This window comes from Pongo pygmaeus, chromosome 11, assembly GCF_028885625.2.
Source record: "Pongo pygmaeus isolate AG05252 chromosome 11, NHGRI_mPonPyg2-v2.0_pri, whole genome shotgun sequence".
Taxonomy (NCBI): domain Eukaryota; kingdom Metazoa; phylum Chordata; class Mammalia; order Primates; family Hominidae; genus Pongo; species Pongo pygmaeus.
Genome location: NC_072384.2, coordinates 58,459,329 through 58,479,762, shown reverse-complemented (window position 1 = coordinate 58,479,762; position 20,434 = coordinate 58,459,329). Strand labels below are relative to the sequence as shown.

The 20,434-nt window shown below is 43.5% G+C and overlaps 1 protein-coding gene across 12 annotated transcripts in view; it reads right to left on the bottom strand.

Moving 5' to 3' along the window:
* Nucleotides 1–17,940, bottom strand: part of TANC1 (tetratricopeptide repeat, ankyrin repeat and coiled-coil containing 1) — a 262,830-nt gene extending 244,890 nt beyond the window's left edge. For 10 of the 12 annotated variants that reach the window (XM_054478253.2, XM_063647544.1, XM_063647547.1 and 7 more), the window contains exon 1: nt 17,746–17,940. In XM_054478253.2, coding sequence (XP_054334228.2) covers nt 17,746–17,937 — 192 coding nt within the window. In that variant the 5' untranslated portion in view covers nt 17,938–17,940. Of the gene's footprint in view, nt 1–15,717; nt 15,737–17,745 lie in introns of those variants that run through there. The other 2 variants (XM_063647555.1, XM_063647550.1) reach the window with 2 other exon arrangements.
* Nucleotides 17,941–20,434: the final 2,494 nt, after the last annotated feature.

Sequence of the window (20,434 nt, the reverse complement as noted above, 5' to 3'; positions counted from 1 at the left end):
ATGCCTACCTGGAGGTATATCATTAGCTTAAAAGAGTTTCCACAGGAATGCCAAATTTCTAACCACCGACTGGGCATTTCCAACTGGGTATCCCAGATGGCCCCCAAACTCTGCCCCTCCCCTCCTGAGAGAGTGCTGTTATAGTATTGTTCATCATCCATACCTTGTTGCCACACCTGGAAACTCTCTACCTTTAGTAAGCTGCTAAGTATTCCCTTTCTAACCTGGAAGAAGTTTCCATTTCATCCCAGTCCAAAAATCATACACCATGTGCACTCCTTCTTCATGTTCTCATTCCGTCTTGTTAAGTGAAATTGATAGGGAGCCACTGATTTGGGCTGAGCTCCTGCACTAGGATCCAACAGACCAACCCAAATGGAGTCATTCATGCAAAAGTTCCACGTCACCAAACCAAAACCTAAGCTGTTCACTTGTAAGATCTGACCCTCCAAACAAACAGGAGAGAAATGATAGTCAAATCTCCAAACAGGCCAGTTTTCAAAAACGCACGAGATTCATGACAACCAACCAAAGGGGGCCCAGTCAGCTGGGTGCAGTCGCTCATGCTTATAATCGCAGCACTTTGGGAGGCCAAGGCAGGCAGATCGCAAGGTCAGGAGTTCGAGATCAGCCTGGCCACGTGGTGAAACCCGGTCTCTACTAAAAATACAAAAATTAGCCAGGCGTGGTGGCACATGCCTGTAATCCCAGCTACTTGGGAGGCTGAGGCAGGAGAATTGCTTGAACCCGGGAGGTGGAGGCTGCAGTGAGCCGAGATCACGCCACTGCACTCCAGCCTGGGCGACAAAGCGAGACTCTGTCTTGGAAGAAAAGGGAAAAAAAGGGGGGCCAGTCAACCAGGGCTGGCAAAAATAAGGAAATCCCCTCTGCTTTAACCCACACAAGGAAAGTAACCTGAAGTAATAACCTGAGGTTAACCAGTCCACCTTTGGCACTATGCAATCTCTGTGCTCCTGCTCAAGCTGCCTTACAAAACCCACTGTTCAGCCATGCCCTGCAGAGTGCCTGCCTATTTTGTAGTCTGGGTGCTGCCTAGTTCATGGACCCCTAAAAAACAACAATTAGGTCTTTGAAGCTTCATTTGTTGAAATTTTGTTCTTTGACATCTTGTTCTAAAAACCATGGTGGCACAGGACAGTAAACCCAAGTTCAATCCTGGCTGAACTAGGTTACTTTGAGCCTGCTTCCTTTTCTGCAAAATGAGGATGACAACAGCACCCTATGAAAAGTTTTTCTGTGAAGATTACATGAGCTAATGCACCTTCACCTTAAGTGCACACTCAAAGGTATTCAACTGGCATTAGTTCTCTTCCTCCCACTAACTCAGGCCTCAAACATCATCTCTCACCTGACCTACTTCAAAAGCCTCCTAACAGAGAGCTCTGCAGCCCATCTGTCCCCACGCCAGTGTCTCCTCCATACCACCGCTGCCAAAGCTTTTCTCCAACACACAGATCTGATTACATCATCTCCCTGCTGAAAAACCTTTGACAGCTATCACTTGCTTACAGGATCAAGTCCACGCTTCTTAGCCTGGCATGCAAAACCTTTGCAATCTGGCTCTCTTCTCCCTGCCACTGTACCCAAATGCCAAGAACCGTCTGTTCTAGTAACAAAACCCCAAACACAACTTGTGTTTTCATGCTTCCCAGCCTCTGCTTCTTGTGCTCCTTTTCTCTAGAAAGCCTCTCACCCTCTTTCCCGCCTGGCAAAGTCACCTTCACCTCCTCCCCCTCCTCCCTGAAGCTTTCCCCAGCCACTGTCAACTCCTCCTCCTCCCCCTACTCCTCCTCCTCCTACACTCCCTAACACCTTGCAGTGGTACTGTGTGTGCACTTGTCTCCTCAGATTGAGACACAGCACTGGGCCTCAAACCCTGAAGGGCACAATGACCAGCTCTCAAGAAACGTTTTTTGGAAAAATTAATACAAGACCTCCACCACCCGCCGACAAATGAAAATAGTTTCTAATTTGTCAAATAGTTACCACCTTCATGGTAACTTTTTATCTTTAAAAAACTCATAAGGAAATTCTATTTGTTGAGTTGGCTAACACTACTCTTATGAAGGAAGCAAGAAAGCCCTGTGAAGAAGGTAAAGTCTCTTTACATTTTCCACTGGCTTAGGTCTCAATCACTGTCCTAGAAATGGCATCTCTTTTTCCAGATGGAAGGGGGAACTAACACCCTTTGATTCCTCCTGGCTTAACTTTCGGTACGTAGAGTTGGGACAGTTAAAAGGGTCCTTTTTGTTGAAGCAAAACATTTCAGAAAGCAAGAGATTAAACAAAACTTTGTAATGGTAGAGGAAAAGTGTAAAAAGCTCAAGTACCACTTGACTTGAAGTCTGTAGGGAATCAAGTTCATTCTGAGAGAACAGGCACTATCTGGGAAGGAGCAGTGTGAGTCCTTGCCTGGCTGAGATCTTTTCTTGTCCAAGCCAGATTCAAAGCCAAATGTCCCAAGACTTGGAAACAGGTGATGATAGAAGACAACACTTTTTGGTTTACCCATAAATGGCAAGAATGCAAGGCCCATAGATATCCAGGCATTCTCCAAACTGTTCCTTCACTTCTGTTCAAAACTTAGGATATATTAATTCCACCTTCACGTGCATCTTTAATAGGCACAAAGGCAATAAGGAGAATCCCCATTTCTCCACTGTGAGGATCTTGAATGAAGCACTGACCACCCTCTTCTCTAGAAAAGCCTGCTCTCCTGTCGGTAATATTTATTTCATAAATGAATATGCATGTATGACTTCAGCACAGTACAATAGACTTACTCCACCTAAATAAAGTGTATTGTTCTAAACCATACTCAAGCAAAACATTACAAAAGTCTGAGGAGCTTTACATGTTTTCAGTCTCGGTAAAAAAATTGATTTTTTAAATACTGATTTTCATAAAAACCAGAGTTTGTTTTTATGAATAGCAATATTTTTGTGCCAATAATAAAATACCACTTTTTTGTTGTTTGTTTGGTTTTTTTTGGAGACGGAGTCTTGCTCTGTCTCCCAGGCTGGAGTGCAGTGGCGCAATCTCGGCTCATTGCAAGCTCCACCTTCCGGGTTCACGCCATTCTCCTGCCTCAGCCTCCTGAGTAGCTGGGACTACAGGCATCCGCCACCACACCTGGCTAATTTTTTGTATTTTTAGTAGAGACGGGGTTTCACTGTGTTAGCCAAGGTGGTCTTGATCTCCTGACCTCGTGATCCAACCCACCTCAGCCTCCCAAAGTGCTGGGATTACAGGCGTGAGCCACCGCGCCTGGCTAAAATACCACTTTTGACTCTTACTCCTTCTCCTCTATAAATCACCATCTAAAACTGTCCTACTTGTTAGCTCAAAACATTTCATATAGGCATATAGTTGTTTTAATATAAGCAACCAATTCCCATACAGATTATCTTGAAATCAAGAACTTATCTGGACTTCTGTAACAAGTACCTTAAAATTTACAATTTTTAAAACACTCAGAACAATTAAAAACTTCAGTTTAACAACTGATCCAGAATGCTGAATAAAATATGGTAAGGACTGGATGTGGTGGTTCAGCCTGTAATCCCCACACTTTGGAAGGTCAAGGCAGGAAGACTGCTTGAGCCCAGGCATTCGAGACCAGCCTGGACGACATAGCAGATCCTATCTCTACAGAAAAAAAAAATAAAAAAATAAAAAAATTAGGTAGGCATGATGGTGCACACCTGTGGTCCCAGCTCTTGGAGAGGCTAAGGCAGGAGCATCATTTGAGCCCAGGAGGTTGAAGCTGCAGTGGGCCAAGATTGTGCCACTGCACTTCAGCCTGGGCAACAGAGCAAAACCCTGTCTCAAAAACTAAATAAACAAATAAAATAAAACAGAATAAAATAAAATACGGTAAGAGGAGGAGAAGGTGGAAGATGATCTGGTTTTGGTAGCCCTGATCCATGCATAGTGCTAAGCCTTTCATACATGGCTTCGCCTTTGGCCTTGGCATAAACTCTATGAAACAGGAATTATTGTCCCCATTCTACAGACATAGAAACAGGTCAAGTAAATTGCCAGAGCCAAACACAAAACCAAAGTCTATCTGGTTTCAAAGATCATCCTTTTTACCATATCCTATATGTTTGTGTTTTTTTAAAGAGGGGAGAAAAAAGGAGTGTATATGTATATTTTTAATGGACTAACTATAGTTACAAAGTGCCTACTCTGTCCAAGTCACCTTATTATTCACAACAGGCAAATTTTAATGCAGAAAACAGTGTCCCTGCTAGTTAAAGGATTAAATATAAGAATGTGCTGGGAGCTGCTTATGACAGCTACCATTCATCATGCAAAGCTTCTTTATATATACTAAGCTATTCTTCATTAAGATTCACAAAATCCTTTAACTTTTCCCAGACATACAACTAGCACTTGGAAGGTTATCAAGGGAAAAAAAATGTAAATAGCAAATTAAGTTAGCAAAGTTAGCTATGATAGGAACTTTTATTTACATGTCTGGGTTTCTAAGACAATATACATAGAAAATTATCACCCTGAGGGTGTCCTTGAATTTATGGCTGTATTTTAGATTAGCATAAGCATTTATCAGAAAAATATTCTGTTAAAAATTTATCAAGCAGAGGTAGAAAGAATGCACATTCCTAAATGTGCTTAAAAAATAAGTGTCTATAGAGTATTATTTTACCATCACAACTCAGATACTTGTCATTCTGAATAAAATTCAACCACCAAAAACGTTTAACACCCAGGCCACTTTACCCAAGAGACCCATGGTTTATAGTCTCAAGATATACTGAAAACATATCCATTTAACCGCGCCAACTATTCAGAATACCTTTTCAAACACACCTGGAATCAATTCAACTTGCATCCCTTTGATATACTAATAAAACTAATTTTTAAACTCTAAGCTGTTACTTCTTTATATATATATATATATTTTAAAGCTCCATATTAATTGCTAAACTTTTTAAAGATAGGGTCTCACTCTGTCGCCCAGGCTGGAGTGCAGTGGTTCAATCATAGCTTGCAGCAGCTTTAATCATTTCCCAGGCTCAAGCAATCCTCCCGCCTCAGGCTCCCTAGTGGCAAGGACTACATACAGGCTTGAATCACCATACCCAGATGATTTTTTTTTCACTTTCAATAGAGATAAGGTCTCACCGTGATGCCCAGGGTCCCGAACTCCTGAGTTCAAGCAATCCTCCTGCCTCCACCTCCACCTCCCAAAGTTCCAGGATTACAGGCGTGTCTGACTCACCATGCTGCTCTGAATTGCTAAACTTAAATGTCTGTTCTCAAATCATAGAGGGGGTCGGGAGTGCAGAGGGGAATCTTAGTCTAGGACCTATTTTTGCCAAAAATATTTTACTTGACTCTAATCTTGCTTTTAGACCTAGCCTCCAGTTTATAGGAAATACAGGAAACAATGGGACAAGGTAAACACCGCCACAGGAAACAAATTCAGAATATGGAACAACCCAGAAAAGTCAGGAATGGGAGGGAGGGAGGTAATGAGATATTATTTTTCTACATTTAAAAAGACAAAAGAGACAAACAACAATAACAGCCCACAGTGCAATATGTGAACCTTGATTGAATCTTGGTTTCCAAAAAACAAAAATGGTGACAAATACTATTTAAGGGAGTTTTTTTTTGTTTTTGTTTTTTTTTTTTTTTTTGAGATGGAGTCTCGCTTTGTTGCCCAGGCTGGAGTGCAGTGGCGCGACCTCGGCTCACTGCAAGCTCCGCCTTCCGGGTTCACGCCATTCTCCTGCCTCAGCCTCCCGAGTAGCTGGAACTACAGGCGCCCGCCACCATGCCCGGCTAATTTTTTGTATTTTTAGTAGAGACGGGGTTTCACCATGTTAGCCAGGATGGTCTCAATCTCCTGACCTCGTGATCTGCCCACTTCGGCCTCCCAAAGTGCTGAGACTACAGGTGTGAGCCACCACGCCCAGCCCAAATTAGATAATATTTTTAAATTATTGTTAATTGTATTAAATGTGATAATGGGGTGGTGATTTTTTTAAGTCCTAAGTTAGAAATGCATCGCAAAGTTAGGCAAAATTACATGATGTCTGAGATTTGATTTTTAAGTATTTCAACAAATTAGATAACCCAACAAACATTGTTCTCTGGCCAAAAGATGTTCTGGAAAAAAAAAAAGTTTCTACAATTCAATGTGTTTGGAAAACACTGACTACTCTATTTCCCTTCCAGGATATTTATAATGAACACTAGATCTAAGGGTGCTCAAAAGTCCTGTAGTTAAAAACAAAAATACCTGGTTTACTTTGGTTAACCCAGATTTTCCCACTTATTTGACCACAAGACTTTTTTCCCTGTGTAATACCTGTTAACTTCCTAAGACTCAGTTTCCCCCAGAATCCATTTTGGGAATTCTTGCTTTACTTAAATAAATCCTAAGAAAAATAAGGTCCTCTTAAGTTACATGGATGATTCAACAACCCCCGAATAAGAATTTCACAATTGCATCTATTTGCAATTTAGGAGCCACTCACTGTTTTGATGTCTTTTGCATCTATAAATATGTTTACTCTTTAACATGTTTTGATTCATAAGTCAGACTCTTTCTACAATATGAAATCCCACTGCAAAAGTTCTTTGAAATGGAAATAACTTTAATTTATTCAAACCCATTGCCTTGGAAATCTACAATGAAACAAATTTCAAATTGTCAAACCATACCTACTTTTTACTTTCAAAACTACCTCAAGATATTTCAAAGCTTTCCCTAACCCTTTCCAAAGACTCATGAAAATAAATTACTGGATTTACAGTAGCCAGGAACAACAACAACAAAAAACCTTGAAATCAAAGCTCTTTTGAGTCTTTCAGTTGGTACTTAGGGTTTCCAGGACCAGAAATCAAAGCCCCACAGATTCCCATCTTTATGAAAACGGTAAGTTGTTTTTTTTGTTTTTTTGTTTTTTTTTGAGATAAGGACTTGCTCTGTTGCCAAGGCTAGGGTGCAGTGCTGTAATCACAGCTAACTGCAGCCTCAACCTCCCAGGCTCAAGCGACCCTCCCACCTCAGTCTCCCAAGTAGCTGAGACCACAGGCACGGTACCACCATGCCTGGCTAATTTTTTTAAAAAAATTTTTGTAGAGACAGAGACTTCCTATGTTGCCCAGGCTGGTCTGAAATTCCTTGGCTCAAGAGATCCTCCTACCTCAGCCTCCCAAAGTACTAGAATTATAGGCATGAGCAACCACACTCGGCTAAGTGGTCCTATGCTTATAAACAGATCCTTTGGAAAAACTGAACTGGATCCCAAAAGAGATTCACCTTAATCATGAATTCTACTTACTCCACAGGTGAAAGTTTCACAGCAAGATTTTAAGTAATATCTGCAGTTCATCTGAAAAAAATTATATCATATTCCATTTAAGAACCCCAACACTTAAAAACTCATTGGAAATGCCCTTAAAAATGGCCAACAAAGAAATCTGAGCTAGAAGTCTCTGATGCAAGAAAACAACCAAATTTGATGTTCCCTTGCCTCTAAGGAGGCAATTTATAATGTTCAAAACACTTTATATACATTCTGTCATTTGACCCTCAAAACCCTGGAGACATGTCTGTCTTCCATCAGAGGAGCATATATCTAACATAGCTCAACTTGAAAGCCTACAACTTGTGAACTCTCAACTATCTTTGCATAGAGGGAATACTGACATAGATAACTCTATTCAGCTAAGCACTACAGAGCCCATCACCTCCCATTTCCCAACGGGGATGCTCAGGCCAGACCATACCCTGGGGAGTTATCTCCCATGATTTTGCTTTGTGGTAGTTGCAGACAGCTCACTATCTTGCAGGCATTTAGATCTTCATACATCTCATCCACCAGGCCTTTCCTGTTACTCCACAAGACTCTCCCTTGAACTCACTGCATCTGCTAGGATTGTCTTTAATGTTTTTGCACTATCATCCTATGGAACCTCCCATTTCACTTGTGTCAGTGTTCCCATGTGAAAGAACATGCCACTGTAAATAACATGCATGAGGGCACACAAACCAGCCAGGAAATAAAAGTTTTCCAGGTCTGAATCCTGGGTCCTGCTGTCTTGGTTCTGTGAGTTCCCTGCCCTCAATCTCCTTTCATGTACATGGAGCTCCCTGCCTTCCTAAGGCTGCCAGAAGGCTGGAGGAGAGACCCATCCCAGAGTAACAAGTCCAGAGTGATGTTTAACAACTGTGGATTCTCTGTCTCCCTTTCTCCCAAAGGAGACACAGATTGTTTTGTTTTTAAATGAGAAAGGTAAGACAGGAGCCCCTACCATCAAGAAGCCTACAACCCATCTGCAAAGCCAACAAGCGAACAACTTAATAATAAAAAGCAAACAGAGAAAGACATTATAATGAATGTACAATGTACTAGGGAGACTAAAAGGAAAGAAAAACTGAAATGTGGAAGCGGGGGTAAATCAGAAAAAATGTTCATAAGAAAGCAATATTTATTTAAGCTAGCCCTTGAAAGTCAAAATTTCAGTGGTGGTGGTAGGGTGAGGGAAGCGGCAAAATTGAAACAAAGTATCAGGGATGGGCAGGAGTTCAGTGGTATTAGCAGAGACAAGGAGAGAACAGCTGGGCCTGCAAAGAAGTTAGGGTCCAGATCACAGAGATTCTTGAAAGCTAGGAATAAAACAGGGACAGCTACTACTCTTATCTGTCCTTATATCAGGTATGATGCTTTCAGCTGCAAGTAACAAAAAATACCTAACTCTAAGTGACTTAAATTGTGGTCTCAAAGCTTTTTTGATCACGCAGGACTATCAGTAAAAAAAAAAAAAAAAAAAAAAAAAAATTAGCCAGGTGCAGTGGCTCATGCCTGTAATCCCAGCACTTCGGGAGGCCGAGGCGGGCACATCACTTGAGCTCAGGAGTTTGAGACCAGCCTGGCCAACATGGTGAAACCCCGTGTCTACGAAAAATACAAAAATTAGCCAGGTGTGGTGGTGCACACCTGTAATCCCAGCTATTCAGGAGGCTGAGGCAGGACAATCACTCGAACCCAGGAGGCAGAGGCTACGGTGAGCTGAGACAGCACCACTGCACTCCAACCTGGGTGACAGAGAAAGTTTCCATCTCAAAAACAAATTTTTTTTTTAATTAAGCCAGGTGTGATGGTGCACACCTGTAGTCCCAGATACTTGGGAGTCTGAGGTGACAGGATCACTTGAGCCCAGGAGTTGGAGGCTGCAGTGAACCATCATCACACCACTGTACTCCAGCTTGGGCAACAGAGCAAGACTCACCTCTAAAAAAATAAAAAGTAAAAAATTTTAAAAAGGTATTGAAGCTCAGGAATTTCAGGGGAAAAAATTTATAACATATCTACTAACATATTATAAATTGTATTAATTTATGTGTAATTAAAACTAGTTATGAATGGTATAAATATACACTCACGAATGTAGCATATACATTATACAACATTTAAAACTTTTAAAGGATGGGAGTCAAACAGTATTTTTAAGTTCATTTTTATTAATAATACAAATCCAAACATAATTTTGTTGTTGTTGTTGTTTTTCAAGACGGAGTCTCATTCTGCCGCCCAGGCTAGAGTTCAGTGGCACAATCTGAACTCTATTCCAAGTGGAGGTTGGCTCACGGCAACCTCTACCTCCCAGGTTCAAGTGATTCTCCTGCCTCAGCCTCTCAAGTAGCTGAGATTACAGGTGTACACTACCACACCTGGCTAATTTTTGTATTTTTAGTAGAGACAGGGTTTCACCATGTTGGCCAGGCTGGTCTTAAACTCCTGACCTCAGGTGATCTGCCCGCCTCGGCCTCCCGAAGTGCTGGGATTACAGGCATGAGTCACTGCGCTCAGCCCATACATAATTTTTGAGCCACCTTCTTGTCAAATTTGTTTTAAAAGTCATGTTCTAAACTCATAAGAACATTTTCTTGTTCCTTTATACTTATATCATTATCATTACACTTTCTTTGCAAGAATCTTTTTAAACCACTAGCCCATTTTGTGGGGGTCAGTTTAGTTAAAACCAGAAAATCTAGCCATGAATGTATTTAGATGGATAGAGTTCACCAAAGGCAAGAATAAGAATGAAGGTACCACTGTCAATTCCACCAGGTTGTAAAAGGCCCAGTCTTCCCTCAGGCAACCTCATATAATGTAAGTTGATAAGAGACTATCAGATATACCAACCAGTGTCAACTCATACATTAAATATTTTAAAAGCTTAATTTTTTCTAACATTCTTGAATATTTTCTTCCCTCCCATATTGGATGATCTAGCACACTCCACTTTGGGGACCACTGATCTTAAACAATAATGAGGCTGGGCACAGTGGCTCACACCTGTAATCCCAGCACTTTGGGAGGGCAAGGTGGGAGGATTGCTTGAGCCCAGGAGTTCGGGACCAGCCTGGGCAACATGGGGAAACCCCATCTCTACAAAAAATACAAAAATTAGCCGGGTGTGGTGGTGCACACCTGTAGTCCCAGCTATTTGGGAGGCTGAGGTGGGAGGATCACTTGAGCCCAGGAGGCAGAGGCTACAGTGAGCCATGATCATGCCACTGCAGTCCAGCCTGGGTGACAGAGTGAGACCCTAGCTTAAAAAAAAAAAAAAAAAGATAAGAAAGAAAAAATAACGAAAATGTTTTTTCTCACAGAAGTTCTGAGTCACAGTGGTTCTAGGGCTGGCTAATCAGCAGCTAAAATAAGTCATTGTGGGCTGGGGATGGTATGGTGGTTCACTCTGTAATCCAGCACTTTGGGAAACTGAGGTGGAAGGATTGCTTGAGGCCAGGAGTTCGAGACGAGCCTGGGCAACATGGTGAGACCCTGTCTCTACCCGCCCGCCTCCTACACCCCTGACACCGACAAAAAGAAAAAAAAGTAATTGTGGTCTTAGGCACCTTTACTCTGCACTCGGTGCTACTTCTTCTCTTGTGCTGACAACCTTATGCTTCAAATATGCCAGGACCTAACAGGCGTCACATACATATTCATTAATGAGTCACTGGCAAAAGGTATGGCATTACTAAAACTGATGGCTTAATCAAAATTCACTCCCTGGGGCAGGGGACACATCCACCTTACCCTTAAGTACATGGCCAGTGGAAAACAAATCAAAAGCAGGATTATAGTAGTAGGCACAGTCACCCCCTCCACACCCACCCTCCATATCTCAGGTTCCATGGCCACAGATTCAACAAACCTAGGTTAGAAAATATTCAAAAAATATTCTAGTAACTGACCACTGGAAAAAAGATAACAATACAATAAATACAATAAAATACAATAAATACAATAAAAATATAAATTTTAAAACAATACAGAATAACAACTATTTATCTAGCATTTACATTGTATTAGGTATTATAAATAATCTAGAGATGATTTAAAGTATGAAGGAGGACTGGGGGGTTGGCTCATGCCTATAATCCCAGCACTCTGAGAGGCCAAGGCAGGAGGATCACTTAAACCAAGAGTTTGAGACCAGCCTGGTCTGGTCTCATAGTAAGACCCTATCTCTACAAAAAAAAATACAAAAATTAGCTGGGTGTGGTGGTGTGCACCTGTACTCCCAGCTACTCAGGAGGCTGAGGTGGAAGGATTGCTTGAGTCCAGGAGGTTGAGGCTGCAGTGAGCCATGATCGCACCAGTGCAGTCCAGCCTGGGCAACAAATGGAAACCCTTTCTCAAAATAAAACACAAAGGAGGCCAGGCAAGGTGGCTCACGCCTGTAATCCCAGCACTTTGGGAGGCTGAGGCAGGTGGATCACCTGAGGTCAGGAGTTCAAGACCAGCCTGGCCAACATGGTGAAACCCCGTCTTTACTAAAAACACAAAAATTAGCCAGGCGTGGTGGCACATGCCTGTAATCCCAGCTACTCGGGAGGCTGAGGCAGGAGAATCACTTGAACCCGGGAGGCAAAGGTTGCAGTAGCCGAGATTATACCACTGCGCTCCAGCCTGGGTGACAGAGTGAGACTCTGTCTCAAAACTAATAATAAAATTAAAATATATATATATGAGGGTATGCGTAAGCTAATAATAAAATTAAAAAATATATATATGAGGGTATGCATAAGCTATATGCAAATAATACATGATTTTTAATAAGGGACTTAAGCATTTGAGGATTTTAGTATCCGTGGGAATCCTGGAACCAATCTTCCATAGATATCAAGGATGGTTATAATGTTGTAAACTATTGCAGCAATGGCCCTCAATGAATCATGTAACCACCACGGCACCAGTGAGCCTAGGCACAGGGAACCTGGCCCCCATTTCTGAATCCCAAGCAAATAAACAGTTGTTGTTAAGCCACAAGAAGCAAGGAGGACCAGAACACAGAATGCTGTTGTATGGTGACCATCCCTGCCATAGTATTCTACGTATGTAGGACAACACGGGAAGAAAGAACCAAACTGTTTCATCCACAGACTTTTTAAATTCAAACATGTAGTTCAGAGTCAGCCGGCACTCAATAAACATTAATAATTAATGTTACTTATCCCAAGTAATTTAGAACAAAGCATGGCAGAGAGAGAGGAGTGTAATGGGTTACATGGGAATAATGACCAACTCTTACGTTTTTAGCAGTAATTCAATACCCCCTCATGCCTGTGTACATAGCAATTCAGAGTCGCACAGAATGTGGACAAGTCCACTGCCCTCAAGACTACAGGGGTGTACATCACAACAACATTAAGAATGTTCATATCCTTTGGTATGTTGTTATGATCAGCAATACCACTTGTGGAAATGTACACTGCCTTGGCTAGCTTTTGTTGATCCAGCTCCCTCCCTCTTCCACTAACAATAACCCTCTTCTTTGTGGGATATTTTGTCTCCCCACAGCCCCATTTTATGGGTCTAACTGTAACTCTCCTTTGGCTGGCATCAAGCCCATTCGGGTTCCCTCCAGGGCTTTCCCAAATTGGAACTAACATCAAAAAGGCCAATTCTGGATGTGAGGCTTGAGAGCTATAATACCAGCAGCCGTATACGTATGATCTTTTTCATATTTCTTCAAAAGCTCATGCAACAGAGGATCCCATTTTTGCATGAGTATACATGCATGAAAAGGTCACAGCTGAGTGCTTCTTAGAGACTTCCCTACTCTCCACCCCCATCTCCTACCCAAAGAGGTAATAAGCACTGTTCATGACTGGCAGGTAACCCTAGGTGTGCTGATAACCCTAGGTGTGCTGAGGTGGGGCAGGAAAGAGGTTGAGTCACTGTGGCTCTGGGTGGGCTATGTGGACTGAACATGATGGGTTCGCATCTGTCTACCTCTACAACTGGAAGGTCTTCCCTAATAAATTCCCTCATGTTAGCGAAAAAATCTGTGCTAAAATCCAGGAACTATGTCATCCCTCTGCAACACTTTTGTCCTTGACATTCTGTCGATGGAACTCTTCTTTCTAGAACATTCTCCTTGATCACACCCACCTGCAGGGGACCCTAAAGACAACACCAACCCTAGAAGGGCAAGTTCCATCAGCAACACAGCTAAACCAAACCAGGAGAACCCCTTTCACTCTCCACAAGATAATGTCCTCTGAAAGCCTTCTTCATCAAAGTCCTCTATCATTCCAAATCCATGCTCCTGATAATATTATTAAAAACCAAGAATCATTCTTCTTCTTTCCTGCTCTTGTGCCCTCCTGGTACAAAGTGTCCCAACTTCTCTAGCAAATACCGCTTCATAATGTTCTCTTCTCTCACTCATGGAAATGGCGGCAATTTCAGATGTACTACACCTCCTTCCCAGCCAATGAGCACTGATACATTTTCTTATTGAGGTTTAAACCCCATTGCTTAATACTTTGAAAAGACATTCCTCTGAGAATAAGTTTAAAAAGCTGAAGATGGACAAGCTGCTCAGACATAAAAGAGCCTACAGCTTAACACATAATTTCATTTTAGAAGCTGTTAAAGAAAATCAATACCAGCCTCCAGATGAGTGTCAAGCTGCAGTGAGTGCTGCTAACTAGGCAAGCAGGACAAAGCACAAACATTTAGAGACACAGCAAAAATGGGTCACCTGCAACCTACTACCACTTTACCATCAACCCAACAGCATAAGGGAAGGATGTATTTAGCATGGAAAGTGCTGCAAAATTAGACTTATCCAGCCATCAGTAGGAACAGTCCAAGAATGATGACACCAAAAAAAGGAATACTCACCCAGGCTTTGCAATTAGGCAGAGAGATACCAAGATCAAAGGCAAATGATATGTTCATTTTTTATTTTTAAAAAGAGGTACAGATTTGAGAAGTGATTTCCTTAAGAATGCTGTCTGGGTTACTAGTCCGGATTATAAATCACATTATACCCTGAAGCCTACTTAATAAAAAAGAAGTTGAAAATAAACAAATGATTAGTTTGAAGCATGTGACTTTCTGAAACTCTCTTGAGGAGAAAGTTTTATTACCATTATTGGTGAACTGTTTTTAATCCCTGACATCAAAGCATAGATGTTAACCCTGGGGTTCTGAAATCAAAATAACTCATATATAACCCTAAAAATGTATTGTGAGAAATTGCCACATATTAACTTTAGTCTGTTTGGCAGGTTTGAATAAACAGAAGAGAAGAGACTAGGGAGAATCAGAAGACTTTGGTTCAAGTTCAACTCAACTATTTATAGATGATACAGGTCTAATTTAACTTTCTAGGCCTTGGTTTACTCAAATAAAGGGTTAGGGATAAAATATGTAAATCAAGCCCTTATAAACCCCATAGCAGTGTTCTAACATTACAGCACTGGCTCCAGAATTCCTACATTTCTCAAACTTTTGGAGAGTCACAGAACTTTAGGGATGCAAGGTAATCCCATTTTAGGGATGAAAAAAATGAGAAAACCAAGACCCAGAAAGGCTTAAGAGTTCTCTGTACAGTGAACACTTTCATAACCTGGGGAGAAAGGGGGCAGGGAGAGGTTCTGGTTTTCCCACCACTGAAATATGCATTTAAGAGACAGTTGAAAACCAAACTATTTTAAACACTAAAACAAATCCCCCCCACAAATATATAAACACTCTTCTTTATTTTGCTTCTGTAAATGTATTCCTGTAACACAAACTATTTATCATAAAGATAAAAATAAAGCCATTTCTTTTTCTATGAGACTCTCAACCCTACTCTCAACCCAACTGAGACAAAATCTTTACAATTAGGTTAGAAATGTCTAATGGAAACATCGACATAAAGTTAACCTCCAGCTATGCTGGCAGAAGTCATTATAATATGGATTATAGTTCCACTGGCTCAGGGATGCTGGTTTTAATGTTCTCAGAGAAATAAAGAATTAATCAGCAACTCAGAAGAAAACGTCGCCTAAAAATGGACGATTTAATCCAGACACCTCCATTGTCTCTAAAATTATGCCCTCAATCACCCAGTGTCAAAAACCTACTATGGCACCAAATAAATTGTGTGTGGTTAAAGAGACAAAATGTTCTTTTTTCTACAGGCTGTTATGGGAAGCAGAAAAAGGCTGACTATGAATCAGTTATATCTTAGATCAAGGATGGATATAAATTATAATAATTTGGGCATTCTGGTGGTTAAACCAAGAAAGCAGGAAAACCACTGCTTCCAAGTTCCAGCAACACTTCGAACCAAAAGGCTTGGTGCCAAAAAGTTAAGTTTGGGGCACCACAAGTGCAAGACAGGGTCATAAAAACTCACCTTAAATTTATTTGTGGACTTTTCCTGCTTCCACTAAAATCGATGACACTATTTCCCATCTCTTATTGTCAAATCACAACAGTCCGGAAGCCTGAACCAAGTTCACTTGGCAGGTAACAGGAACAACCCTAGGAGGAAGTCCTGAAGGATATCAGATACCATACTTCCTTTACTGCCACATACTTTTCATTTCAGAACCACCAGGATATATTTATGATGCTTTTTGACTAACACTCACCAAGCATTCTGGCTGACACAAACTGCAGAAACTGGCATACTCTAGGGAAGGTCCCTTGTGAGGTCTTTAAGTAGCTTAGATGAGTAAAACACTCAGACTACTTCTATAATGAACACCTCTCAGCCGCTCATAAATTCTTTCATTCCCAGCAATCAAGAAGCAGCTGTTAAAATCCTGGAATCTTCCTAGTAGCAGATCTGAAATACCTCCAGGCTGACCCAGGAAGCTTCACAACTGCTTTCCTCTCCTTCCCCTCCCCTGCCTCAGGAGTGCCAGCCTGGCAGGAATAAAGATGACCAAGGAAGGAAAAAAGACGGTAGCGGATCTGGTGAAAGCAGAGACGCAGACTCCCTTCATTTCCACTACAGAGAAATACCAGCCCTCTGTGCCAACTAACCAGGTTTCTCCTTTCCTCTCCCACCCCCACCCCTCCAAACACGCTTAACTTCTGCAGTCTGGTGTGTCTGGCATTTCCAGAGCGAGCGATCTCAGAAATCTTGAGCCCTTTCCTCAAATATTCTAAACCAGGAACTTCTTTTCCGCGCCAGCCAGAGTTTGCGGTCCAACCCACGTTAAGACTCAGCTTCCATTTACCTTGTTAACCTGTACGGACGACGCTGCTTCTGGGGTCAAGTTCAAGATGAAGGTTCCCTCCTCACCTCCCAAGTTAACTCCAGCAGGGAACAACGCCACTGAGAACGGTCCCAACACTGGAGGCACGGGGATCTGGAGCTGGCAGGAGAGGGCTGGGAGAAGGCCGTCGCCGAGCCTGGCGTCTTCCGCCCCTTGGCCGCAGCGCCCCGTTTCTACCTGGCCAACGCCACATTTCCTCCCGGAGCTTTACACAATAAGTCCAGTAAGTTTTGAGAACACCGGTCCAGGGACCTTTCTGTCTGCAAACACACCACACAATGCCTAGAGTTTCCTTCCCAGCCAGGCGTTCCGGAAAGCCGCCGCGCCAAAGCCGGGAGCCCCGCACACCCACAGCGCTGCGCGCCCGCACCCCAAAGTCCTCCAGGAAGCCAGTGCCCTGATATCGTCCCCCGAAAATGACCACCCTGCATCCAAGAACAAGGGGGCTCACAATCTTGACAATTACCGTTCTCAGCGCCCCACCCCTAAAGAAAAACCCCCAACGTCTAATCCTAACTCACCCCCACCCCCAATAAAGGAGTGTGGATATGCTAATCGCAGTGTTCTTGGAAGCAAAGCAATAGGCTTTCAGCCCAGACTGGGGCAATACGATGCCCCCGGCTTAAGTTCTCTCGGCAACTTCGCGACCCGCGCACCCCAACACTCCGGGGGGCGCCCAGGACCCCGCGGTGCCAGGCGCGCCTCCCCCCCGCCTCCCCCGCGCCAGGTACCAGGCGTAGCCCAGGCCCTTGCCAAGCCCGAAGGCTACAGAGAAGGCGGGAAAGGGGGCGAGCGGGCGCGCCGGACGGGGGTGGTCCCAAAACTCGAGCGTGCCCCAAGCGTTCCCGGTTCCCACCACCCCGGTTCCACCCGAGGCCGGCTCTGTCTGGCGCGGGGGAACCGCGCAAGGAAGGTGCGGACTCCCCAAAGCCGCCGAGACCAAGGCCCGGGGCGCCCAACATGTCTGTGCCTATTCCCGGAAAGCTCCCGGGTGTGCCCGGCGGAGGAGGGGGCGCTCCAGAAACTTTCCCACACGCCTTTCCCTTCTCCCATCACCCTCTCCTCCCCGGGTCCCTCTCGACCTCTCCGCACACTGGCAGCTGGCCATGCCCGGGGCGCTCGCAGGCCCGCGGCGGAGCCCGGGCTGCGGGAGTTACCTGCCGGGAAAGTTTCCAGCTCCTCAGCCGGTTCCCCACACCCAGGGCCGGGCCTCGGAGCGAGGCCAGCTCGGCGCTCCGCGGCTGCCTCTCCTCCGGCTCCCGAGGCGGCCGCCCCTCCAGCAGCTGCCACAGCAAAGCCTCCGCTCCGGCCCGTCTCCCCGCCTTGCTCTGCCCACACCGGGGCCTCATTGGCAGCGCGAATCCCCGCCCTTGCGCGTGTTCCCGAAGGCACCTTCCTCTCGCCCGCCCGCCCCGGCCGCGCCTCCTGCGCCCCTCCCCGCCCCGAACTGCGGCGGATCCAGGGACCGGCTGGAGCGCGGAGCGCGAACTTTCCGCGGGGCTCGGGCGCGAGGTCCCCTTGTCCCGCCTCTCGGCGCCAGGTCCGGGCCTGAGGCACCCTACCGTCCCTCTGGGCACCGGGTCCCCCGGGGCTGCGCCTAGGCCCCTCCGGGACCAAAATGAAATGGGCCATAGTCTTTTTTACAGCCTCTTCAAAATCAATAAAGCGACCCGGCCTTCCCTCCTCGCTGCTTTTTTACCACAGCCGAGGAGGACATATGGGAGCAATTAACCGAGCTGGAGTTTCCGTGGACGCTATAGGGTGGCTTGTGCGGCTTTCTTGGATTTGCTCTGCCTCACTTAACTACACACAAACACAAACACACTTTCTGGGGCCAGAATGAGCTAAATGAGCTGGAAGGTCTAAGAAGGCATCTCGCTGGCTGCGTCTTTTTATTTCCCAAAAGGAATGGGGGACGTTCTGGGGCCGGTGATTTCCCGGGCGTCCCTGGGGCCGCGGGTTTGGAGCCTCCTGCGACCGCTCCGGGCTGGCCCGTGCTGTCTGCGCTACATTCACAGAGGGCCAGCGTCGTGCTTCTGTCGGAAGGAGGTGGGAGGGACGGAGGGGAGAGAACACACAAAGATGCTATTATTTTGTCGGTTGGTGGCAGTAAATTAAACTCCTGAGTTCCCAAAATGTTTTGTTATTCTCCAGCAGAGCAAAAACCAGGATAGGGACTAGGGATTCGGGTGTCCTGGGTTCTCCAAGATCCTCCCAGGAATCCCAGGCAGCCAAATTTTCCTAAGGGACTGTGCCCACTTAATACCCGAAGCTCTCTAAGACAGCCTTCGTTGATCTAGTTGACCAAGGAAGGATCAACTAGAACTGCCGCTGCCTTGTGTGGCCAGCGGGAATTGTGCACGGGTCACCCCATTGGTGTGTCTGGAGCAGAGAATAGAGAAGTTGCTATAAACCGATTTATTGGTAACCCCTAACCTTGCGGTGGCAAACCCGCCTTAAAATACGATTGTGTTTTAAACAAGTTTCCTCATAAAAACTTCAACCTCACGCAGAGCTTCCCTATATAAAGACACCAGCAGGAGGGGTGTCCATATTTAAAGTTCTTATGAAAAGGGACAGGAAGCAAAATGCCACACAATCTCTTTTCATAAATTAAAAAGACTGAAATGGACTGGATTTTTCACCCGTAGTTTCAAAGGCCTGATTACTGCTGTGTTGATATTTGAGCAGTAAACACATCAGCGGCCTTGAAGTATTCCCGAAACAAGGCAGGATCGAATATTTAAAATAAAAATACAAACTTAAACCAGAAAACTATTGACTTCTTTCTCCATCTGAAATGTTTCATTGCTGAAAAATATGGTAATGTCTTATTTATCTTGGAACGAAATCTTTCAACAGACAAAAAAGCCAGACAGCAACCTTAATGATAAAAGAATGATGCAAACAAAAGACAAAAACTCCAAGCAGTCTAACTAATCTGAAATATTAAAATATAAGAGAAACAATCCTAAGAAAATAGACTGGTAAGATTTCCTGCTCCAGACTTCTTTATAATGGGAGAAAGGTATAATGGATGAAATTTATCATTTCTACCACATTTTTCTGGTTTGGCTCTTCTCAGCTGTATTTCCAAATTTTTGATGAAATTGCTTAGTTAAATAGGGCTTTGAAGGCAGTGCAATTTTTTTCCCTCTACTCTCAAAGCTCCTTAAGTAGCAAGTAGAAAATCACATAAATATGTTCATTACTGGCATCATCTTTAAATTATTTTTAGTTGAAAAAGTTTTGTCTTTATAGTTTCAGAAGTCACAGACACTAAAGAAGTAACTTCATCACTGCCTAGTTAGGAGTATTTAACATTCTAAACAGGCATACAGCTAGCAATCTGAAATGTGCACACAGAAAGGCCCTGTCTCCCCTTCTTCCTGTAGTGTTTATATAATCCAAACTACATATGTTATTATGCACAATCTGATCTCCAGCTTTAAACAGCTGACATTACATACACTATGTTGTACTAAGAACATCAAAGAAGCTCTTTTAAGCTGTGGGTGAAAATAGTACATTTTATAAAAGACAAGGCCAAAAAGAGTAAAAAAAAAAAAATGAAAATTCATGGGTGAGGCAAACAGGGGGCTTCCATTAAGATCCGTTTTGTAAGAAAAAAAGGTGAACATTTTCTAAACATCTTAATAAGTGAAGTATTAGCTGAGCACATATTAAAAAATTAATTTTAATTTTTTTAAATCTGCTTTTCCCTTAAAAAATAAAAGCGTTTTTAGTTAGTTATTAGTTGATGGTTTGTTTGAATTTTTAGGAAAAGGAAAGCAAGAATCATCTCTTGATTTTCTGAGGATATCTCTGCTTATCCCATCTACTTTA